Source organism: Dipodomys spectabilis, unplaced genomic scaffold (genome assembly GCF_019054845.1).
Source record: "Dipodomys spectabilis isolate Male_0828 unplaced genomic scaffold, ASM1905484v1 ptg000002l, whole genome shotgun sequence".
Lineage (NCBI taxonomy): Eukaryota > Metazoa > Chordata > Mammalia > Rodentia > Heteromyidae > Dipodomys > Dipodomys spectabilis.
In genome coordinates, this window is record NW_024870679.1 from 41,677,800 (window position 1) to 41,703,196 (window position 25,397).

Sequence of the window (25,397 nt, forward strand, 5' to 3'; positions counted from 1 at the left end):
GCTCCATTTTGAAACTCAGGGGATCACAGTTCTGGTGTCATCACTGGAAGCATCCTCAAAAGTTTAGTTAGAAGCAGTATGGAATTTCCCCCATAGGATTACCCAGAGACTGGCCTAATGTAGTCATGTTAATTGTTTCTACATGGACAGGTAGGCAGACCTCTGTGTTTATCAGAATGAATGGGAATGACCACTGGCATCCTATAACTTTAATAAAAATTGACCATAGCTCACAAAATGGGCAATGTTTAAATAAAAATACTGGTGGAGGTGGCCCAGATTCTGGGAGTTGAGGCTCATAGGAGGCCCCAGTGAGTGGCAGTAGAGTCAAGCTTAGCTCTTCTGGCATTTTTAAGATGGGTGTGTTCAGGCACCCCCAAGTACAGAACTGAAGCTCGAGGATTAGAGAAGCCAAGGCTGAGGAGACATTTTGTCTTGATCTTGCAGGTTTACTTTTGGACTTTCACCTCTAGTTGCCAGCCTCTCTGCATCCTAGAAGGTTCCAGACGCCTGGCTGATGAGGGCCCTTGTCTAGAAGTTGCTGAGGACTTTGATCATTCTGTGATACATGTCCTTCGGGTTCCTTTAGTCACAGCAGTACACCTCCAGGCTGTGCGCCTTAAAATCAATACCTCAAGGTAGACTCTTCTTTGTTCTTCATGGTCGTATGCTGTGACAAAAGGTGCAGATGGACTTGTTCAGTGGCCACCTGTTTTAGTATGGCTGAGGCTGCAAAGAAGAAAACTACCTTTCCCAGATTCCTTTGCAGCTAAGGATGGGGTTCTGACTCAAGTTTCCACCAACAGAATCCCCTGTGGATATGTGTATTTGGGACCTGAGTTAAGTGGAGAAAGGCAGGCTTCAGAACAACCACTTACTGGTGGGGACGGTGGCAGTGGGAGCGCAATTCTCCCGTCAGTGGCTTCCCACAGATGGGAGCAGCTTTCCTGGTCATGAGAGACCCAGTAAATCTGGCAGCTGGAAATTGTTCTGGACATTCAGCAAAGACTGCTTCTTCAGCCCTTTGAATAATTTTGCAAGCCACAGGGGGCTGGCAATAAATCCTTGTCTAATTAAGCCAGCTTAAAGTGGCTCTTGTTTCTGCAGTAGGGTTCTAAGCGAGAGAGATGCCAAGTCTGAAAAGCATTCCAGCCTACAGTCTCTCCAACAGCTGCTCCTAGTGGTCTCTCTGCTTCCTAGCAGGTCACAGAGACTGGCTGGTGAGGGCCCTTGTCCAGAACTGCTGAGGACACTGATCATTCCGTGATGTCATGTCCTTCAGGTGTCTTTAATTAATGGCCTCTATTTCAGCCTCTGGGGAGCCCTTAATCTGCCTTTAGGTGGTGGACAGGAAAGTGACATGGTAGCTTAACATGTGGGCTCAACTACTGGGTGCCTTCCAGAAGCAGCATTGTCATCTCAGACTTTCAGACCATGGGAAAAGAGGAACCACAAGCTCTTCATACAAAGTAGGCAGAAGGTATTCTTAAGCAACCCTAGGATCAGCTACTGCCCATGTCCACTGTAGGCTGGGGTCAAGACTTAGTCAGAGTCAAGTTTTAGACCATGAGCATAAGAGGATTTTAGGCTGCCAACTATTGGCCACATTTGATAAACATCCCAAGGCCAGGGCAGCTGGACAGGAGGGAGGCAGAGGGAAGGAGTCCTCAGGGGGTGAGGGTAGGCAGAGGCTGCCCTGAGAGGCCATGTCAAGGTCAGGACAACAAAACATCAATGCTGGGAGAGAGTTTAAGAAACATGGAATACCATCTTCATGTCACAAGACAGGACAAGGCAGCTGGAGGATGAATCACCAGCTTGAGGTCTCAGAGTGGCTGTGGTAGGCTCAAGTCCAGGCCTCCCATCTGCTAGGAAGGGCGCTTGCTGGTGGTAGTGGCCCCAGAAGGCCTGGACTAGATGCGTACAGTGTTGATCCGCAACGGCTGGACATTCTTGCCATTGGCGTGGCTCTGGCCAGGGCTGAAGTAGGAGCAGAGCTTACCAGGGAACTTCTCACGGAAGGTGTAGAGCCAGGACATGTCATCGGCATTATAGAAGATGAGCAGGCCCTGGTCATAGTCCAGAAAGACACCCACCTTGTCAAGCTTGTCCCGGACGTTGAGCCGTGTCCAGGGCTCTGTGCAGGCGCTGTACTGGTTGCCATCATGCATGACGATGCAGTAGAAGCCACGGCTTGGCTGAATCTGGATGCTGCCCTTGCGACTGGCAGCTTCGTGTGCCAGCCCAATCACCCACTGGGTCTTCTCTGCCACCACCACCTCCCAGTAGTGGACACCACTACTGAAGGCCTCGGAACCAAGCACCGACACCTCGACGTCGAAGCGCTTTGGTGAGTCCTGTAGCGGCTGTGGGTGTAGGTTCCCATAAGCCACGATGGTGCAGTCATCAGACAGGATCAGGCGCTGGTGAGCAGTACCTGGATCCAGGGTCAGGGCAGCAGGCACTGTGGGGTGTGGAGAATGAACACATCAGTAGAGAGAACACTATAGTGCCTCCTCCAGGGAAGGGTTGTGGCATATGCTCCCAGGAAGGTCTCTGACATACCACATGGCCCTGAATAGAAGCCTGACCCGTCTAGGTCTCATCGTCCCACCCTGTAAAATGGAAAGGGTATTTAAGTCTGCTAGCTTTGCTCTCAGCTACAGGCAAGCAGGAACCTGGCTGTGTGGTCACTGCATGGAAAAGGTACAGAATGGTCATTTTATAGATGTGGAAGGTCTGGAATTAGGAATTTCAGAGCTGAAGAGAACATAGATTATTCAGATGCTACTGACCCCTAGAGGTTGATTTGGAAATCTGCAAAGGTGTTTAGGTTTATTCTTGACACAGGTGGGACCCAGGGATGCCAAAGACCCTGTGCGAGAATACACAGGACAGTGCTACTGAAGGACTAGCTCACTGTCCAGCTTACCAGTGATGTCCAAACGTCATGTGGATGAAAGCTTTCTTATAATGACCTAAAACTATAACATAATTCCATTTCCTTTATAAATGTGAAATAAGTTTTCAGTTTTAATATACACTGAGCATCTGCAATGCAACTACCATGCTGGAGGAAGGCTGAATTTTTTTGTTTTGTTTTCTTTTGGTTTTGGTTTACAATTTCATTAAGGACTATCTGCCTTCATGGTAAATACATCTCCCAGGGCAACATCTGTGTGAATGAGACCATGTCCCTGTATGGGTGGCAAATGAGGTAGAATAGTGTTTGACCTATAATATGAGCACCTGGCAGCACCGTTACATTTCCCAGGGTGGTTCTGAGTGAGTTTCTACACAGTGACACACAATATTAATAATAAAAAAATAATAATTTCCTTCTATTTCTCCTTTACATTATCATTACAGTATATAAATATATATACATGTAACTATATATATATATATATATCTGTGCAATAATTGTATCATCTTTGAGACATCACAAATTCTTTGTAATGAGAAGTATACAATGTGTCTGGAAGAGCTGAAAATTACTAATTCCCAGTCAACTCTTCCACTTGATAGAAAGGAAAACCAAGACACAGGGAAGGAAACATGACTGATCTCAGGTCAACCAACACCCAGCAGAGCCACGAGCAATCTGGCCCCAGTGCCTTCTACCAGCCCCACCCCACTCAGGCCCCAAAGCCATTGCTCATACTATCCCCCTAACTCCTCTCTGCTATTGTGATTACCCTACAAGGCTCAATTCAAAAGGACTGTACTGCTCAGCAGGCATGCCCCCTGAATTCCTGAGCTTTCTTGGTCTTGCTCCTTTCCTGGTATGGGACATCATCTCTTGTGCTCACCTCTTTCTTCATTTGCACGAGGAGTGCACGCATTGTGGAAGTAAACAATCTGTGTGTGTCCATTGGCCAGCACACAGCCTGCATGGGGCAGGCCCTCCAGAAATGCTTACTGATATAAGTTGATCCTTTGATGTTGGGAAGAGGTACAGCCTGGGTCACCTGCCTGTGGGCTGGCCATTCTGGATTAAAAGGTCTGATCCGGGCTGGGAAGGTGGCTCAGTGGTAGAGTGCTTGCCTTGCATGCCTGAGGCCCTGGGTTCAATTCCCCAGCACCACATAAGCAAAAAGAAAAAAGCCAGAAGTGGCGCTGTGGCTCAAGTGGTAGAGCGCTAGCCTTGAGCTGAAGAGCTGAGGGACAGCGCCCAGGCCCAGAGTTCAGGCCCCATGACCAGACCCAAAAAAAATATAAATAAATAAATAAATAAAAGGTCTGATCCTAACATCTCAAGAACCCTTATCAAGATCTATGTTTACACTTCCTCTTTATTCTGATGACCAGCCAGAGCAGTAGAGGGAATCCTGGACTTCAATGTCTGTAGCCTGGAGTAGCTATTTCCAGTCCTGAGCTGGAGAGGGGAGAAGTGGACAGAAGGGCTCATGCCACAGTTCCTCAGGACTTCTCCATCCGGAGCTCTGTTCTTTTGTATTTGTGGGAGTGGGAATATGAGGACACAGGCTGGAATGTGGCTCTCCAAATACCTGTATGATGGACTGTCCCAACAGGGAGCAGCAACCAGTTCCTGACTTGTGCTTCTATTCCTACATACACTAACAACAAGCTGGTGACGGATAGATCCCCCTCTTCCTGTCAGGAGTAGTAAATTTAGCCTTGCATTTCACACTTTTTTCCTCCTGCTCTTAGAACTCAGAGGGCTGTAAGGATACAACCAGCCCTGGGAATAAAGGGACACAAAAGAAGGAGCCTAGAGAAAAAGACTGTGAGTCCAAGGATGAATTGCCTGTGGTCTGACTGGTAACAGTGCAGCTGGTGAGCATCAGAAGGCTCCTGGCCCAAGGCATTGTGGGGAATTCCCATGGGTGGGGAGAGGTTTGTGTGTGTGTGTGTGTGTGTGTGTATGTGTGTGTGTGTGTAAGGGGGGAGGGAGAGAGGGACAGGGACAGAGATAGAGACAGAGACAGAGACCATGGAGAGGATCCCCTAATCAGGCAGAGGTAGAGGCAACCCTAGAGCAGTCTACAAACGGAGAGGGGAGCGGCAAAAGCAGCAGCAGTTCTCAGTGCTGGGGAGAATGTGACTTGCATCCCAGGTGCCCAGGATGTTACAACACACTAACCTTGAAGTTTAGGATGGAAGGACCACAGGGAGACTGGCAAGAAAGCATGAAGACAAGCCTCAGACTCCTAAGCCATTGTTGGGCAGTATGGGCCACTTCTGGAGTCACTGAGCAGTGAGGAAAATTCTAGAAGGCAGTGATCAGGTAATCAGGGGAACCTGACTATGCCAGTCCTGCAAGTGAAGCAGGGTAGGGCTTTTTGTGACCCATCACAGCCCTAAACCCCCAGGGGCTAGTCTCCTAAGGAGGGGGGCTAGAATTCTTTTTTTTTTTTTTGGTTGGTCATAGGTGTTGAACTCTGGGCCTGGCACACTGTCCCTGAGCTCTTCAGCTCAAGGCTAGTGCTCTACCGATTGAGCCAGAGCACCACTTCTGGTTTTCTGAGTGGTTTGTTGGAGATAAAGAGTTTCATGGATATTCCTGCCCGGGCTGGCTTTGAACTGCGATCCTCAGATCTCAGCCTCCTGAGTAGCGAGGATTGCAGGCATGAGCCACCGGCACCCGGCTAGAATTCTTATAAGACGGGTGTAGCCTGGCTCTCAGGGACCTCCTACAACCTCAAGGGTTAGTCTGGAACCTGATCTCCCACCTTATCATTATCAGCGGGTCCATTTTCTCATATCTCCTTTTTCCCTCCCTAAATCTGGCAAGAATAACAACCTTCAGACCTGAGAGAGAAGCCAATCCCCACAGCTCATGATTCACCCCCAGTAGACGCAGCTGACCTTGTGAAACCAAGGCCGTCCCCTGGGCTCAGCATTATCCAGGCCAGAACTCATTTCCAAGTTGTGGGACTCTGAATTCATAAACACAAAGGTCCGGTGTGAGGTGGCCTGTCTGTTCTCCAGGCATGTCCTTTCTTGAAGCCTGAGACCTCCGGCCACAAGGCAGAAAGAATAAGGGCTGTGGGGACCTTAGGATGTGTTTATTTCTCTGTCCCAACCACCACCCAGGCAGCAGAAAGAGCCCTCTCAGAGCACAACACAGTACCCCACTACTTGGCAGCAAGTGGCTTGTGTTTCTTTGTTCTCAAGGACAGCGGGGGGCAGGGACAGCAGGGGCCTAACTGTACAGGAAATGTGCAGCTTCTCTCCCCAGGCCTTCCTAAAGTCTGTTCCCTGAGTCCTTCCACTTTGTCAGACCTCAGCTGCCTGGCAGGAACATCATACAATTCCACACCCCCCTAGTGAGGAGGACCACCATTGCAATCCTGAGGGGCACAAATTACTGCACTTATTATTTTGTTTTTGAGGGAGAAACAGAGGATCTCTGAGTTCAGGGACTTGCTCAAGCTGCTCTGTGAACTGAGGACCAAAATTGGAACCTGAGCTAAGTCTTCTTACATCATGTTCTGTCTATCCTGTGGTCCCAGAAAGTCTGTTCAGCATCCGATGATTCAGGAGAAGAATAACCAGTAGCAAGTGTTTACTCAGTTACAGTATTATTATCACAAATGTATAAATTCATTTGTTTCCATCCCTACCCTGGGAAATAAATGTGACTATCCCTGTTGCACAGATGAGGAAACTGAGGCTCAGCCTGGGGCACTTTGCCTTGGATCAGGAGGGCGGGCCAAGAACCCGCTGGGAGTCAGCCATGATTGGATCCAGATGGGCAGGGAGAGGAGTGGCAGGAGAAGCAGTATCGAGTGTCCTTGGGACAATGGGCAGGCTGGCCCATGGCAGGGATTAGTGTCTGGGAGCTGGGTAATCAGGCCAGGTAGGTAGAAGGATGGCAGTGGGAAGAGGGCTGGGGGGGGGGGGGGGGAAGGGGATGATGCTGATGGAGAACAGGACAGGTGCTCAGTGGAGTTCATAAGCAATCCAGTAGGAAGCTTTGCGCTATGGGGGGGAGGGGACAGGAAGCTTTTATAAGCCACAGGCTGGGTCCCAGGGGTACCCCTCCCATCTGGTGCTGGCAGAGGAGCCAGAGTGACTTTACAGGCCCCACAGACAAAGGAAGGGGCCCAGTCAGCGGGCCCAGCAATCTGATGTCCCAGGGGCCTCTGCTCTGAGCAGGGTGTTTGGGGGCATACCCTGTGCTCCCTCGGCCCTTTGACAGGCAGCATTTTCTGGGGCATGGATGGTCTCAAGTTTGTTTCCCAAGGGACACTGGGAGATGTCACGACACTTGGATTTGGTGAAATGAGGCAAGAGGCCCTGCTCTATGCAGGTCAGGGACCTCAAGGGCTCAAAGGCAGTGGTGCTGAGGCAGAGAGAGTTGCTGAGGCAGACATCAGCAAGTTCCCTATCAGTTTGCTCACTGATGAGGGAGGTGAAAAGGAACCAGCATCTCTTACTCAGAGGAAGAAACTGAGGCTCTGAGGTGGAAGGGCTGTCCAAGGCTGTGTGGAATGGGAATCAACTTCACCATCATTCATTGAGCATATTCCATGTTAGGCACTATTCTAGAAGCAGAAGCTAGACTTGAATCCACTCTTCATTCATCAACCAACCTTGACTGTGCTGGATGGTAAGGCTGAGTCAGACCCAGTTACTGATAATTGCTTAGAGCTCACAGAGACAGAGCAGCAGAGAGACAAAGAAAAGGACAGAGACAGACAACAACAAAAGAGCAAGCCCCCAAATCTAGAAAAGCTTCTCAGACAAGCTGATTAAAAGCTAAAAGGCAGCTGGATGCCAGAGGCTCACATATATAATCCTAGCTATTCAGAAGGCTGAGATCTGAGGATCATATTTTGAAACCAACCTGAGCAGGAAAGTCTGTGAGACTCTTTTTCTCCAATTAACCACCAAAGAGCTGGAAGTGGAGCTGTGTCTCAAATAGTAGAGCACCAGCCTTGAGTGAAAAAGCTAAGGGACTCAGGCCCTAAGTTCAAGCCCTCAGAACAGCAGCACACACACCTAAAAAGACAAAGTTGAGTAAGAGTTGGCCAGTAAGACTGAGAATGATGGAGAGAGCTCCAGGCAAAGAGAACAGAACACACAAATGCATGGAAAAAGATCACAGCCCACTTATAACCTTAAGATGGCTCAATGGAGCCAGTGTGATACAGATGGAGGATGAGACGTTCGCAAGGCCCAGGTCTTAGAGGAACTATGAATGCCAGGTTGAGGTCCCTAGACTGCCTCTCTGAGCTGGGATGAAGCAGATGGCAACTAAGATAGAGAGCTCCTAGACTATCTGCTTTTTTGGGGGGGTGGGGGTGTTCCTGGGGTCCAGGATGAGAAGAGAAGGGGAGCCTGGATTCTTGCCTCCCTGGCTTACTGCTGCTTTCCCACGCATGGCCCTCATCCTACTGGGCTCATGTAGGACTCCTCAGGATGGGAACACCCAGCAACCAATCCTAGACAACAGCCTAGAACCACCACCCCGTCTGCCAGGAAATGGGCTCTTCCCCATCCCTTGCTCCCTTTGTCAACAAAGGTCCAGAACCAGAGACTTCCTTTCACATCAATCACAGTAGGAGCCACCTATCAGAAGAGGCCTGGCATCCATGGGAGCATCTCAGCTCTTATACCCTCAGCAATAGCCACAGGCTCTTGCTGTTCCTCCACGGGCTCAATTATGAACATCTTGGGATCCTCCATGCCCCAGCCGCAGATCCATCCCTCAAGCTTCCAGCTCCTAGTTCAAGCATCATTCGGAGCTTCGCTGGCCCCTCCCTGTCCTGCTTTTCGCCTCTTGTTCCCTCTGAGCTTCCATGGCACATGTAAGTCCCTTGTCATTATCCTGTCCCACTAGACTTGAATCTCTGGCTTGTCCCCTTTGACTCCTCTACGGGGTTCTAATACTATTTGTAGAGTGAAAATGAATCCAGGGAGGTGTAAGAACTCTGACTGCTGTGTGACCTCAGGAAGCCAGTGAGCCCCTCCGAAGCTCCCCGGCTGTCCCCCCAACCCCAGCTGGTATCAGTGGAAGAACATCTGTATTTCCATTTGGAGGATGGGTTTTCTAATAGAACCTGTCTCATAGGATGGGATTTGCCGAGCAGGGGGGTTGTGTGGATGCCCAGAACAGACCCTAGGACAAAGGCAAGGCACTTCGCTCATATCCCAACCTTGCCTATCCTGTCCAGCCCATAGTAATTCATACGTTTTTCTGGGCCCTCTTAGGGATAGCAGGGAGAGTTTCACCTGGATGGATGTCCTGGAACAGAGACTTCCAGATGGTGTACTGCAGGGGGCCTGTGTATTTAGAGGTTGGGAAGTCTTCGTATGTCAGGTTGGTCTCGTGGATTTTCCCCTTGAGTCTGAAAGGACAGCAGAAAGATGGTTCATTAAGGCCTGGATTCCTCCCACACTCTGGGGCCCTGTGGCCACTTTGGAGGTGGCTGACAAAGGGTGAGGTCACTAGTGAGACATCCACAGATTCAGATGCCAGTGTCTGCTGGTACCACCTCTGACCCCTCCAGCCATTACCCTCGGTCTTCGCACCTTTCAAGTGGGCACTAGGCTAGCACCTGCCTTCTAGGCTTGCTATACAGATTCCATGGTGTAATATACATTGAATGCTTACCACAGGGGCTGGGAAGGGGGCTTAGTGGTAAAATGCTTGCCTTGAATGAATAAGGCCCTGGGCTCAATTCCTCAGCACCACATAAGCAGAAACAAGCCAGAAGTGAAGCTGTGGCTCAAGTGGTAGAGCGCTAGCCTTGAGCTGAAGAACTCAGGGACAGCGCCCAGGACCAGAGTTCAGACCCCACAAACAAACAAACAAACAAAAGGCTTACCATGGGGCTTGGCTTATGGCCAACACCAAACTCATGATTTTGGTGTTCAGTGTTGATCCCCAAAACTAAGGTGTGTGTGTGTGTGTGTGTTTGTGTGTGAAACCTTTGATTCCTGCTCAGTCACCTTGTTGAAGGACCTTGGCCTCCTGATGTGGTATCTCGAAGCTCAGTTTCCACATGCATGAAATGGGGTTGACAGTGGTAACTACCGCTAAGAAAGTTATTATAACACATCACTATTACTGTATTATTATATATTATTCTATTATTATAGAATACTATATCAACCTAATTGTATGTAATATAAATATAATACACTATAAGATTATAAATACAATCAAATCACTTATCCTATAGAATACCAACAGCATACATTATACAGAGAATAATATAAATAAATAAAGCTTTCAACACAGACTCTGGCTCATAGCAGATATCCCATAAATGATTGATGAAGGAATGAATAAATGGCTCTCCACTGACACACTCCACTGCCCACAACTGCCCACATCCCAATTTCTTTTTTTTTTTGGGGGGGGGTCCGGTCATGGGGCCTGAACTCTGGGCCTGGGCGCTGTCCCTCAGCTCTTCAGCTCAAGGCTAGCGCTCTACCACTTGAGCCACAGCGCCACTTCCAGCTTTTTTTTTCTTTTTTTTGCTTATATGGGGCCAACGAATCGAACCCAGGGCCTCATGCATGCAGGGCAAGTGCTCTACCACTGAGCCACCTGCCCAGCCCCCACATCCCAATTTCTTCGCATGGGCTGGGAGAGGCAGCAGGTGGCACTTACCGCTCAGACAAGGAGGCTACCCCTGCCAGAAAGGTGTGCCGGTCTGTCTCAGCCAGCCGCTCCTGCAGGATCTGGGTGCCCTCCTGCACCTTCCGTAGCTGCTGGCTGTACCGCTGGACCTTCTGCTCTATGTCAGTCAGTGTGCGGGCCGTGTCAGCCTCCAGCTCCTCCAGCATGGCCTTCTGCCGCTCTCGCAATAGCCGGTGCAGGCGCTCGAAGGCCTCGCCAATGGTGGTCCGCAGGCTCTTAGTGGAAGACTGTGGGGAGACAATCACCAGGGGTTATGCATGGGACACAGTACAAGTAGGACTTAGCACAAACCCTACCATGTTAGTCTCCAATGACAACGGGAAGCCAAGAGCCTCAATCAGCAGAGGTAAGGTGGGGAAGACATGAGTGGATGGTGGCACAATCACAAGTAGGTAGGGACGGCATATAGTTCCATGAAGTCCATTAGAAATGAATGAAATGGTCTAGAAGAGACAAGAAGGCTGAGGAGGCAGAGATGGGAGCTCAGCTGGGCAGGGAAGAGGTATAGAGAAGATGCATGAGAGAGGATGTATTCAGTCTAGGGACAGAATGGGTGTGTGTGTGTGTGTGTGTGTGTGTGCGAGTGCTTGCACACATGTATGCATGCACATGTATACCAGTACTGGGGCTTGGAAATCAGGGCCTGGGCACTGTCTCTTTTTCTGTTCAGCACTGTGTTCTACCACTTGAGTCATAGATCCACTTGCAGCTTTGGTGGTTAAATGGAGATAAGAGTCTCACAGAAGCCAGGCACTGATGGTTCATGCCTGTAATCCTAGCTACTCAGGAGGCTGAGATCTGAAGATTGGGGTTCAAAGCCAGCCCGGGCAGGAAAGTTCATGAGACTCTTATCTCCAATAAACCACCAGAAAACTGGAAGTGGTGCTGTGGCTCAAGCGGTAGAGCACTTGCCTTGAGCTGAAGAGATGAGGGACAGCACTCAGGCCCAGAGTTCAAGCCCCACGACCAACCAAAAAAAAAAGTGTCTCACAGACTTTCCTGCTCAGACTGGCTTTAAGCTGCAATCCTTATGATAGCTTCTTGAATAGCTAGGATTATAGGCCCAGCTAAGTGAAGTCTTTATTTTTCACCTTTGGCTCAAGAGGAAACAAGTTCATGAAAGTCAGAGAGCTTCATAAAGTAACAAGGCACTGGACAAAACTTACCTTGTCCTGAGACCTTGGACTCTAAGCTAAAGATCAAAGACTAGAGTGGTCTGTTGTCAGAAAGGCCAGCATGTACCTGCATGGTTCTCTGCTTGTGGTCACCGTGAGGCCCAGGAGGATGAAGAGGGTTTGGTTTCCTGCAGCCTGGGAAGAGCTCCAGCTCTGGGTCCCTAGCTATGGCAATACCAGTAGCCTAAGCTTTATGAATTTTTATTTTCCTATCTGTGACATGGGTAGCAAAAATGACAGGGAAGGGTTTGGAGGTGTGGTTCAGCTGTTAGAGCGCTAGCCAATGAGCAAAAGTGTCAGGTACTAAGTTTGAGTCCTGGTCTCAGATTAAAAAAAAAAAAAAAAAGGCTGGGAAGGTGGCTCAGAGGTAGAGTGCTTGCCTCGCATGCATGAGGCCCTGGGTTTGATTCCTCAGCACCACCTAAGCAGAAAAAAGCCAGAAGTGGCACTGTGGCTCAAGTGGAAGTTGCTAGCCTTGAGCTGAAGAGCTGAGGGACAGCGCCCAGGCCCAGAGTTCAAGAGTTCAGCCCCCACAACCGACAAAAAAGAAAAAAAAAAAAAGGCCACGGATGGCAGGAGTTTGCTGAGGACAAAGTGAGGGGGTGTCCATCAGCTGAGAGGCAGAGCCTGGGTATAGCAAAGGGATGAATTCTGACATACACCCCTGGGGAGTCTTCATGGCTTTGAACAGGACATCTATGAGAGTGGACAGCGTCCCTTGTGGGTGGATGACGGGCAAAGGGCACAGCCTGAGGAAAGCTGAGAGGCAGGCGACATAGGATACGGCAGCATGTGGGGCCTGCCTCTGCAATTTCACTTTGCAGGCTTCTGGCTGGCAGTTCATGGAGTCAGACACCCCACTGTGTTCAGTGCCCAGGGCTCTGCAGGAGGCTCCACAAAGGCTCAATTAGGGCCTGTTCCCTCCCGTAGTGGCTGCTGGCCTGCAGGAAAAGCTGCTGGCAGAGGGCCAGCCTCCCTGCGCATGCCCACCCAGCCGGCCAGGCAGACAAAGAGGGGGTGGAGGAGAAGCTGGAAAGAGACAGCCAGGCAACCACAGCCTCCCAGGGCCCCTCACCCAGGGAGGGCTGAGGCCACTGCTGACGGGGAGGATGGAGGTCTGCCTCCCTTCCCCATACTCTGAAACTGACCTCCACAGGCCTGTGGGTCCTATATTACCAATCTGGCTCCTCCTAGCCTATGGTGAAGCAGCATTCATCCAATGGCCACCCCTTGCAGATGGAAAATCTTGGTTTGCCACATCTTGGGGGCAATTCCTCATCTAAAACTCAGCTTGGAAGCTCCCTTCTTAGTTACATTTAGGGAAGTTAAGCTGTTTCCAGGGCCTGTCTTAATACTCTCTTACTGTATTGACCTGCCTCTCCTGGGCAGGAATAATATCTTCCTCAGCCCTGTCCCCTGGGCTTCATCCCAGGGCCTCGCATCGGGCTGTGGCTCAGGAGCTGCGGAGTAGTCTGGAGGGAAAGAGGAACAGTGTGTCCTTGCTGATAAAACTGAGATAAGACATTGGTGGTTTATGCTTGTAATCCTTGCTACTCAGGAGGCTGAGATCTGAGGATCACAGTTCAAAGCTAGCCCAGGCAGGAAAAGTCTGTGAGACTCTTATCTCCAATTAACCACCAGTAAACCAAAAGTGGTGCTGTGGCTCAAAGTGGTAGAACTAGGTTTGAGCAGAAAAGCTGAGGGGACAGTACCCAGGCCCCCTAGTTCAAGTCCCATGACCAACAAAAAAAGAACAGTTCCAAGCTGGGCATCAGTGTCTCACACTTGTAGTCTTAGCTACTCCGGAGACTTGAGATTTGAGTATCCAGATTCAAAGCCAACCTGGCCAAAAAAAAAAAAAAGCATGTGAGACTTTTTAATTGACCAGCAAAAAAGGCAGAAGTGGAGGTGTGGCTCAAGTGGTAGACTCTTAGACTCTGTGCTGTCATGAAGGTGATGCTGTTGTAGAGGTGAAAATAAAGGGAAAACATAGATCTCAGCATAGAGAAAAGCTCAGTTCAGTAAATACTTTCTAGGCTGGAGCTACCCTGCCCCAAACCTTTTTGGTGCCTTGGCTGAAAAAAACAGCCAGCAGCCAGGCCCACCACATCCCTGCAACATATGGAGTTTGGAGTGGCTTTTTTAGAAAAAACACTGCCAAGAACATGACACCTTCTGGGCCGACCAAGGAAAACATAAGAGCCAGAGGAGGGAGTCCAGACAGGCCCCCAGGCCCCACCACTGGAGGGCAGGCGCCACAGGAAAACCAGTGAGGCCCCAGGTGAAATATGGCCTCAAAACCTCCATCAGCATTTCTTGTATAAATACACTGGTCCAGACAGGAAGCAGAGCTGGGGGAAATGGGAGGAGGAGGGAGCCCCACAAGACCCCCCAGAGGCAGACAGATGGACAGGAAAGCAGGGCAGGAGGAGGTCACTGGAGAAAAACAAAAATGTGGGGGTGGGAAAGGGAAGCAAATGTTGCTAGGGGTGGGGTGGGGTGGAGAAAGATCTGCAGATCTTTGCTCATTCAGAGGTTATTCCTCATCTCCAGAGAGGTGCAAAGTCACCAACTACACAGGGAAACTGAGGCTGTGAGCCACAATAAAGCTATAGTCCTCTGCCTGTTTCTCATTGGTTGCCCATTGAGGGTCCTGCCTGAAGGCTCTCTGGAATGTTCTCTGAAGAAATGTGTGGGATGACCTCTCTGAGACCTCACAGTGGGTTGGTGATCATGCTGGGATACAGATCTGGGTTTCCAATGGTTTCTCCAGGGCCTAGGCTGACCTCTGGGGGCTGAAGGTCCCCAGCTCTGCTCCAGCTGCTTAAGAACAGAGCCAGCCAATTGCTCTCCATGCTCCACACTATGTGTAATTCCTCTGTTATAAGTGAGACTCCCACCCTCCAGGCTCCATCCAGCCCTGGATTGCGTCCATCTCCACTGCACAGAAGGAAGACTAAGGGTCCAGAAAATTATGCAGTATATCTGAAGTCACACAATTAGTGCCCAGATTAGAATCCACAGTATTAAAGAAAAAGCTCCCCACCCCCACCACTGTAGCCAAGATACTGCAGGGTCTTGCCCTGTTTTTCCAAGTCTGTATCTCTATGGCCTAAACATAAGAGGGCTGGGAGATGATTTGGCTTGGACAGAAGAAGCTCATGGTTGGCTCTTTGGGCGACGCTGTGCTTAATAAGGGGGAGCAAAAGCCCTTCAGGTTTCCAACGGTCCCTGGCCCCATCCCATCTCCCATCCAAAACTGGAAGAAACAGACTCATCCTACATCCAGACATCAAAACTCAAATCCTCGCCTTCTTTCAACCTGAGGTGGGTCTTCCTCTTTATTTTCATTTAAGATCTCCCATGCCAGGTATGGCACTCAGGGAAGTCAGGTCTCCAGGTGGAGCCGTGGCCACGCCCCTCCCTTCCCAGATAGCTCTGCCCCCAGAAGCCCCGCCCCGCCAGGCTCAGCTCACCTTGGTCTCAGCCAGCTGTCGCTTGAGCAGCTGCAGTGCCTCGGTGTGCTCCCGTTCGCTGTCCTGTAGGGCCTGAAGCTGTTCCTTCAGCTCCCTCTGAAAACACATACAGGTCAGCACAGGGGACAGGCCACACCTGACCTGGGAATCCACGGTGATGGAGAGCCCAGCCCTGCTCATCCGGGAAGCCTTATCCTGCCCTCTCCTATCCATATCACCCCTTCTCCTTGCAGTTCAACCACCAGGTTCTGTTCAGCCCATTTCGTAAATATTTCTAGGATCCGTCCTCACTTTCATCTGGACGTTTGCAACAGTCTCCTCTCTGGCTTTTGGCCTCTCCAACTCCACACAACCTCTGCACACACACTACCCAACTCTGCCCCTAGTTAGTCACTGGTTCCCATTTAGAACCCTGATCCACCCATGATACACCATAGCTCATAGCTAGACTCATCCCTCACATTCCCTAAGCACGCACCTGGAACAGGCACTGCTCTCAGCCCTCAGTCTGTGTTCATTACTTAGACCCTCTGAAACTCTAAGCTAGGCTATGTCACTCTGTTGTGGGGAAGGAAGGCACACAGGCCAAGAAACTGACATCATGGCTGGAACTCTAGCAGCCATCTTAGGTCATGAGGCAAATGTAAATATGGAAGTCACAAGCCAGAAGATTAGAGGAAGGAACTGAGAACTGTGGAGCAGCTAAGCCACTGATATGCTCAATGACATGTAGAAATCTAGCTCTTTGGGTTAAAAAAAAAAGGAGGAGAAATGGTGAAGGAGGAGAACGAAGAAGAGGAGGAAGAAGAAGAGGAGCAGGAGGAGGAGGAGGGGAATAGGGAGAAGAGGAAGGAAAGAAGGAGAAAGAGAAAAGGAGAGAGGTAGGGAGGGAGAGAAAGAAATGGAGAGGAAGTGGAAAAGGAAGAGGGAGGGAAAGAAAGAGGGAGGGAGAGGGAGGCAGGCAGGATAGTGTTTGCCGATTTCTATGGGTGTCATTGCTCCTGCCAAAGCAATCTCAATTTGTCAAGTGTGAGGTCACTGGGTGCAGAGTCAGGAAGAGATGTATACAAGCAGCTCTCAGGAGCTGGTGCAGCAAATACAGCAACACTACAGCCTGGATCTTCTCCTATGGACTTGTTTTCTATGACAGAGAAAGATTTCCACATGGAATCCAGCTACTTGTCAGGTCATTTCTAATGTATCCCTTTCTCTTGGCTGAGTACAGAATGACTGCACTCAGACAGCCTTGAGTCTGTCCAGCTTGGTACTCCATCTGACAGAGAGGAGATATCTAAGGCAGGCCAAGTGCTACAATCCCCATTTGGGGTTCTGATGAGTTCATATAGGGCCCAGCCAACCAGATAGTTTGTCAGTATTTCTGAGAAACAGTTCTGGATGCTACTGTGCCTCACACTGCTCTAGCACCCAAGAGACCTGACAAATTTCTGCCTAATGTTGGACTAAGTGAATGAGAGGACTGGCCTGTTCCCTTCCTCCAGGACCTCCCTTCACTCATTCCATAAAATGTGCTGAGGTCTCCTTGGGCCTGCACAGTGCTGTGTCAGAGATGGGAACAGGGATAAGGGACAAACCCCTACCCACAATGCCATGTTGTGTGCATGAGTTGAGGAGAAAGGCATGAACACAGACACAGGAAAGTGAATGGACAGTGTTAGCAAACCCCCAGACCTGTTCCTCCTCACTGAGGAAACATGCTATCCACCTCTGTGAAGGGTAGGTACCCTACTAACACCATCCAAGCCAGAAGCAGGGACTCACCCTTCACACATCCTGCCCCAAGTCAGCTCAATCAGCAATCTTGTTTGGAATGTGATCTCTTCTCTACACAATGGCCCCTCTTTCAGTTTTCATACCTTCTTTTCTGGACTGTGGTACAGCCTCCTTCCTGCCTTTGCCTTTTCCCTGCTGCTCTAAGCCCCTGACATAGCAGCTGGAGTAACAAATGTGTAAAGGCTTCTCCCCAACTCTGGTGTCTTTCTGCAGACTTTCCACTGTCTGGGAGAAGGGTACAAGGCCTTAGGGTGGCAATTCAAGTTCTTCTACCACCTGCCCCAACTTTTGCTAGGTCCAATTATGGCTGCCAAGAACCCATTCAGCTATTTAAATTGCAATGACTTAAAATGAAGATCAGTTCCTCAGTAGTAGTGACCTAATTTTAAGTGCTCAATAGTCACCAGGGACTAGCAGCTACTATTACCAGTCAGTGCAGATGTAGAACTTTCTAGTGTTCCAGAACGTTCTATTGGATAGCACCAAGTGTCTTGTAGTGTTCTCTCTGGCCTTTGCATGCGCTCTGCTCACATGCTCACATGCCTATTTTCTCTCTACTGTGGGACTCACCTATATTAAGACCTAGACTAAAAGTCCTCTCTGCTGAGACCCCATTTCCTCCACTCCCAGTGCTGCCTCAGATACCCCTGTGTGGAAAGGCCCACTTTGCACGGCTGTGGGCTATTTACATTTTAATTCAAGATTACCTGTTAATCTCTCCTAATAGGACCTGAGTTTATAAGGGTGGAGACCAGGTCTGAGAGATTTTCACACTCTCAGTACCTAGGACAGGGCCAGGTACAGCCTGACCTCCTGCTTTGGTAGAATGAACCTGCCTTTGCAGGCAGGGCTGGGTCCAAGCTCCCCTCTGCAAGGGGCGGGGGGGGGGGGGGGGGGAGCCAGTCTATGCAATCAGATAAGATAGGAAAACAGGAGTAGCAGCCCAGCAAGCCACTCTCACAGGACAGAGCGTAGGAGGCAATCTGTGTTCTGCATCACCCTCCACCCACAGATCTCCTTCTAGGCTAGGTCATACAGATTTGGGTGAGGACTTGGCTAGCTCTGCCACCTACTGTGTCCCTGGGATGTCACCCAGCCTCTCTGTGTCTAGTCTCTTGCCTGCAAAAGGTATACTACTTCATTTCAGAGTTGAGATAGGACACAGGAAGTTTTTAGCCTCCCAGGACACAGACACTGGCACACACAGATGCCTGGAAGATGGGCAGTCCTGATGTGTATGAGGCTCTTCCAACACTTCATATGTGTCCAAGGGGCCCCTCCCTGCCTCCTCAATTGCAAGAGCAGGAAGAATAGGAGGGACCATCTGTTCTAATCCTAATCCTCCAATTGCCAGGACAGGAAACAGAAGTCCAAGGAAAGGGAGTCATTGGCCTATAGCCACCCAGTTCACCAGTGTAGAACAAACCGGAAAGTCGACTCCCAGCAGTGAGGTTGGACAGGAAACAGGAACCTGTTGATCAACTCATAAGTGACAGAGCTAACCAAGAGGCAGGACTCTGTAACCACAGCATGGCAGAGGCTCAGGATCAGAGGGGCTGGGAGGAGATGGACCTGGTTTGTGGGTTTGAATTTCATAGGCCTCTCATCACCTAGTTCTGACAACAAAGAGCAAGGTCCATCTCATGGATGGAGGAATTAAGGATCAGAGAAGTTAGGCAGCTTGCCTGCCTGAGGCCACACAGAAAGAGATGGAGGCAAGACTCTGAGTAACCCTAAAACTACCCAGCCTCTCTGTCAATGAACTCAACACAGCAGTGGTTTCTGAGCACTTACTGGGTATCAGGCTTTGTGCTGGTCACCCTGGGATTTGATGAGTTTGTTGAAGAGGCAGAAACTCGGATATTGAGAGAAAACAATTCTCATGGAGAGCAGTCTACCTAGAAACTGATATAGCTGTCATCAGTGGGTCATGCTTGTGACATTCACCCTTGACCTCAGTTTCCCCACATAAGTAAGTTGCAACAGCACTGGCTCCAAAGGACTGTGACCATCAGATGACTTCCTCTCTGACCCCGCATGCTGTACACAGTGAGTTCAATCTACCTAAGTCATTGTCACTCTATCATAAGTATATTCAAACCAAGCCTGTGAACTGGGAACACATGGAGGATGAGCAGGTGTCAGGGCTCCTTCAGTCTCCAGCATAGGCCAGGCCATTTCAGGTGGGGAAGACTGATTGGGCAGGAAGTGGAGAGGCTGGGACTGCCCAAGCCAGGTATGAGCCAGGTGAATAGAGTAAGTAGCTGGAAAGGCCAGCTGGGATGAACTGGGCTGAGGTAGAGGTGGCAGAGGCCCCAAGTCCCAGCTGGGAAGAGCTGGTCCCATCAGAGCTGGGTGAGGATAGAGAGAGGACTGTAAGTCACAATGAACATACAGTTTCACAGTTTTTTGTTGTTTTTGTTGTTGTTTTTGCCAGTTCTGGCGCTTGAACTCTAGGCCTGGACTCTGTCTCTGAACCTCTCTGTGTTCAAGGTTAGTGCTCTCCTACTTGAGCCACAGCACCATTTCTGGCTTTTTCCGTTTATGAGGCACTGAAGAATTGAACTCAGGGCTTCATGCATGCTAGGCAAACACTCTACCACTAAGCCATATTCCCAGCCCAGTTACACAAATTTGTCAGTTGCAAGGCCATTCCCATCAGTTTGAAGAGACTGGGACTGGGCACTGACCAGAAGCCAGGACTCAAATGTTCCCAAGGCCAAGGCTCAGATTGGCCTACTCTTAGTTAACTCTCTTTCTGGCCCAGAGGGACAAAGCTGCCGAGGAAGATATTTCAGCTCTGGCTTTAGGGACTTTTCTTATTCCGATGGAGATAGCATGAGCTCTGGAGTCAGAATACCTGGGTTTGAATTCTGGCTTTGCGATCTTAAGCCATCATTTCTTTAGCTCTTAACTATCAAATGATGAGAGGGGCCCTTGGGCTGTGATGTCAGAAATCCACACATGTGATGTAGACTTTTTCTATCACCTCATCTCCCACTGTGCCTCTGGATCCCTTTGGACTGTGCAATCCCTGCTACTAGTGATACCAGCTGCCCCCTTGCCCAAGGCCTCCCACTATCTGCATTTATTTTTGGAGGGCCAGACCTGGGCACTGTCCCTGAGCCTTTATGCTCAAGGCTAGCGCTTTACAACGTTTGAGCACAGTTCTACTGCCAGCTTTCTGTAGTTAAGTGGAAATAAGAGTCTCATGGGTTTTCTTGCCTGATCTGGCTTTGAACAGTGTGATCCTCAGATCTCAGTAGGGCTTGCACTCAAGGTGGAAAGAATTCTTAAGTGAATTTCTTTTCTTTCTTTCTTTTTTGTCAGTCGTGGGGCTTGAACTGTGGGCCTGGGCACTGTCCCTCAGCTCTTCAGCTCAAGGCGAGCACTCTACCACTTGAGTCACAGTGCCACTTCTGGCTTTTTCTGTTTATGTGGTGCTAAAGAGTTGAATCCAGGGCCTCATGCATGCAAGGCAAGCACTCTACCTCTAGCCATCTTCCCAGCCCTCTTAAGTGAACTTCTGAATCCAAGTCAGAGCCCTTGTCAAAATCTTCCGCACCCATCATCAGTGTCTTGTCAGGTAACAGCTGGGGGTCAGGTGTCAGGTAACAGCTGGGGGTCAGGAGCAAGTGATAATGCTGTGAAATCAACTTGGACTGTGTGGGTGCGTAGCTTGGTGAGTCAATCTCCTCATTTATAATATATGTAGAGGGTCAACCAGATGACTCATGCCTTTTCTGATGCCCTGAGATGTTAGCGTGCTGATGAGGAGGAGGGGCTTCCCAGACAGAACCAGTGGGTCCCAGCTCTTCTGCCTACTTAAGAGTGAGATCAGTGAGCCTCAGGTCATCATCTGAGTGAATGGTGCTAATCCTTATCCATCCCAGAGGATAGAGGCTGTTCCAAAGATTAAAAAATGCTTGTCACATAGTACCTGCCATGTAATTAAGTGCCTCCATAGCTTACATTTTAGAGCTATTATTGGGCTATTGTCACCAGATCATTTTATTCCTAGAAAATAATCATCTCAAAGTCCCTAACTTCAATCCCCAGTTTCTATTCCATAGCCTACAATCAGCCTGGCCAAACTGGACATTCCTGCCTGACTACCAAGAGAGCTGCAAAGAGGGAGGCAGAGATGCCAAGAGTCAGCCCTCCTCACCCCATAAGACTGCTGTGTGTTCATAGACTTCGTCCTATCCTGACAAAAGTGACAGTCACTTCCCAGGATTCAGAGAATCCCGCTGGCTCCCTGACCTACCCGTGAGTGCCTTCACACTTGTCATCTCTTGGGAGAGACAGCAGCTGTCTTTCCCTCTCTACATAGCAAATGCACAGTCTTTTCTGGCTCTCATTTCTCTGATTGGGGAAATGAGAGAGGACAAGGCTGAGCCTTCCACATGCCTGGAAGAATCCAGAGCCAAGATTTGAATCCCACCACTCCCAACTCTACTCTTTCCTTGTGGGCTGCCTTGGGCTTTCTGGATCATTATGTCCAACTTGTCAGAGCTCCCATCCAAGGGCTGTTCCTTGCTGCCTTTATTGGCATCAAAGAGGCCTTGGGAAAGGCTCCAGTGGTTACATGAGACCTGGAGGGGGTGGCAGAGTCGAATCAGATCCCCTCTCCAGGGGTCAGGAACTTGAGATGGCCAGAGAACCGGATGCCACGTCTGACCAAGATGACATCCCAGCCACCTGCCCTTGGGGTGTCAGCTGGTACTAACAGGCTGTGTTCCTGGTCTGATATTGTGCTGAGTGTTCTCGAGACAAAGACAGGGTGGTAGGAGACAAAATCCCCACTCCCAATTCCTTGAGGACTGTCCAGAGGCTTTATATGGCTCAACAGACTGGCCTCAAGTCTAGGCCCTGTCATTCGCCAGCAAAAAAGGCCAAACAAATCTCATAGCTCCTGAGCTTGTCTCCTCACCTACAAAAGGAAGACATAACAGCAAACCTACCCAGCAGGTGCAGTGAAGGTCCAACAAGACAATGCAAGCAAATGTCTCACTGCAGCCCCAGGCATGGGTTGAGAAACCCCAAACCCTTTGGAGATAGAGCCTCTCCCTCCCCTTTGCTCTGTGGATTCAGTAGCAATAGAAACAGGGAGGAAGATACTAATACACACATGTTACATATTACTCCTACATAAACATACAGTAATTATAGCAATAGTGGGAGTATTGGGGAATTTTAACTTTTCCATTATATTTCTCCACTCCCTATGCAAATTGTGTGTGTGTGTGTGTGTGTGTGTGTGTGTGTGTGTGTGTGTGTGTGTGTGTGAGCTTGAACTCAGGGCCTCACATTCTCGCTTGGCTTTTACACTCATGAATGGTACTCTACCACTTGAGACACACCTCCACTTCTGAAATAACTATTTTTTAAACCAGGCACAATTCCAGACATATTTGACCTATGACCAGGAAGGTTGTTTTGCCTAGTGTTAGAAATGACAACGAGAGGCTTAGCAAAGACCACTGGCTTAGTGATCTTAGTGATTACTGGCAAAGATCACTGGTGCTGGTGGCTCACGCCTGTAATCCTACCTACTCAGGAGGCTGAGATCTGAGGATCATGGTTCAAAGCCAGCCTAGGCAGAAAAGTCTGTGAGACTCTTATCTCCAATAAACCACCAGAAAAAAAACTGAAGTGGTGCTATGGCTCAAGTGGTAGAGCACGAGTCTTGAGCTGAAGAGCTTAGTACAATGCCTGGGCCCAGAGTTCAAGCCCCATTATTGACCAAAACATAAAAACAAAAAACCAAAACCATCACTTGACCAAGGACATGTGGCATATCAAGATCAGACCCCCTAGAATCTGCAGTTCAGAGCAAGTGTGCATGGCAGAGGAAGGAAGACAAGAGCTGCACAGAGAAGGAACACTGAGCTGAATCTGGAAGTCCAGTGGGCTTTTACTAGTATAGGTTCTTGACCAGGAGCAACTTTGACCTCAGAAGACATCTGTTGATATTTGGAGATATTTCTCTGGTTGGTTGTAACTTGGAGGAAGGGTGTTGCTACTGGTACTAAATGGGTAGAGGCCAAGGATGCTACTGATCTTCCTATAATGTACAGGGAACCCTGCAGAACAAAGAATTACCTGGTCCCAATGTCATTAGTGCAGAGTATGATGTAACATGTGATAGCTATCATTTACTGAATCACCAATGTGCTTAAATTCAGTTCTTATTTAATCCTAACCCCATTAAGAGTTAATGATATCAATAAAGATCCTGAGGCTCAGAGACAGCAAGTCATTTTTCTAAGGTCAAACAGCCAGTAAATAGCATAGCCAGGATAGAGCTTTCCGAGTTCAAAGCCAGAGTTCTCAGTCTTCCCATTTTGCTGCCTCTAGAATGTAAAAGACATGTAAAAGCTCTAGGCCAACTCCGAGGTAAGATATATGGAGACTCCAGCTCAGTATTTGGCTTCCTCTGGCTTCAAGGCTCTGGGCCTCTCCTTCCTCCCTCCTGCCGTTTCCCCATCTGTCAAGTAAATGTTGTACCAGATGATCTCCAAGGTCTTGCCAGCTCTGAGTCTGTCATTTTCCAGGACTGAGGCTACAGCTTAAGCTCCAGCAGTTGCCAGCTGCCAGGAGAGGTGGAGTGTGAGGACAGATGCAGCCTCATTCCCAGTGCATCGAGAGCTAATGAGTCCTGCTTCCCCACAAGCCACTAGGATGCAGAGGCAGATGGGAATGAGGAGGGCTTGAACCCTACTCAGGAATATATCCTCCCCAGGGGGGAGGCAGGTTTCTCTACAACCACCTAGCCAATTCCAAAGGATATACCAAAGCAAGCCTCCATATCAGGTGAGACAGGTGGGGCAGGTGTCGGGGGTGGGGGAAGGGACACTACGGGAGGACAAATGAGCTCTCGTGGGAGAAGAGAGAATAGGAACAAATGTTGTCCCAGTTCTTACCAACAATTTAGGCATCCAGAATAACAGGCTCAAGCCAGATTGGCTTCAGGAAAGTCCAGGTAAGAAGGTATGGTCCTGACTATGACAAGTATCAAGGTTTACCTGACATGTGGCTCCACTGAGTTATAGACAGCGCCCGAAGCAGGTCTAGGACCCCAGGACAGTGCACTAGAATTCATTCACTGCAGAATGAAAAGCCCCCGGAGACTCCTAGATATTCAACCTCCACCTTCTCAAATCACCATTGGGCCTTATTCTTCAAGGCTTGAAACGTATGCACTTTCAACAGCCTCTCCTCTGATTTAAATCCAAATGGGTCTTGCTATAGATGGACGACTCCACCCCAGTCTTAATCCTTCATACATCTTGGGGCTAACCTTTGGTACCCAGACCAGCATTATTAGCAGTTGGCTGATCCTAACTCTAACCCTTCTCTTAAGCACTTAACTCTTACCTGCCTAACACAATCACACCTGACTTCCCTCTACGTCCTGAGGCACACCTGACCAAGTCCCGCCCCTTCCCACCGCGCCCCCAAACCTGGCTACACCACTAAGCTCCTTGTAACCTAAACTGACAGTGGCTCTGCCCTTGCCCAGCTCTGATGTCCCTAACCCGACCTCAACCAGTAAACTGATCTAGCTCCGATATCATCAGTCTCCACGATCACGGCCCTGGCAGGGCCCGGCTTCCATCACCGCCTGAGGCCACGCCCCCGTCGGCAAAACCACGCCCCCAGTCAACACGACCACGCCTCTCCTCACATTAAGTCTGATAGGTCCCCGACCCTGCTGGCGGCTCCGCCCCTGGACGATCGTGCCGGAGCCCCGCCCCCGGTGCAGCCCCGCCCCCGGCCCGGTCCCCGCACCTGCAGCTCCTCGAAGGCATCGTCTATGCCGGTAACCTGGTGCTGCTCGTGCAGCGCGGGCTCGTCGCAGAAGAAGCAGAGCAGCGCGCGGTCGGTGAGGCAGAAGAGCTTGACCTTGTCGTGCGCCTGGCAGGGCCGCGCGGCGCGGCGCGCGCTGAGGATGGCGTCCAGCGGGAAGGCGCTGTAGCGCTCCACGATGTTGGCCAGCTTCAGGCTGGGCGCGAGCGCGGGCTCGGCGAACGTGCGCCGGCACTCGGGGCAGTCGCGGGCGCCCTGAGCCTCCTGCCGCACCCAGTGCTCCGTGATGCAGCGGCGGCAGAAGTAGTGCTCGCAGCCCAGGCTCACCGGGTCCTGGTAGATGCTCAGGCAGATGGAGCACAGCAGCTCGTCCTTGAGGCTGCACGCCATGGTGCCGGGGGCGGCGGGCTGGGGGACCCGATCGGCCGGGGAGCGGCGGGCCGAGCGCGGCGCGGCCGGGGGCGGCACCCGGGGAGCTGAGCGGGGCCCAGGCCCGTGGCGACACGGGCAGCAGCAGCTACC

The 25,397-nt window shown here is 50.1% G+C and overlaps 1 protein-coding gene across 1 annotated transcript; it reads right to left on the bottom strand.

Moving 5' to 3' along the window:
- Positions 1-194: 194 nt before the first annotated feature.
- On the bottom strand, positions 195-25,265 carry Trim62 (tripartite motif containing 62). The gene is made up of 5 exons (XM_042680792.1): positions 24,858-25,265; positions 15,273-15,368; positions 10,592-10,848; positions 9,205-9,320; positions 195-2,464 (listed from the first exon to the last, which is right to left on the bottom strand). Exons 1-5 carry the CDS (start codon positions 25,263-25,265, stop codon positions 1,914-1,916), a joined length of 1,428 nt encoding a protein of 475 aa, XP_042536726.1. The 3' UTR covers positions 195-1,913.
- Positions 25,266-25,397: the final 132 nt, after the last annotated feature.

Bases quoted from the DNA above. Each gene is read 5' to 3' on its own strand.
- Trim62 (XM_042680792.1), bottom strand. From the start codon at position 25,265: ATGGCGTGCAGCCTCAAGGACGAGCTGCTGTGCTCCATCTGCCTGAGC. The intron at 15,369-24,857 runs GTGCGGGGACCG...ATGTGTTTTCAG, and splicing joins ATGCCTTCGAGGAGCTGCAG to AGGGAGCTGAAGGAACAGCT. The intron at 10,849-15,272 runs GTGAGCTGAGCC...GTCTCCCCACAG, and splicing joins GACAGCTGGCTGAGACCAAG to TCTTCCACTAAGAGCCTGCG.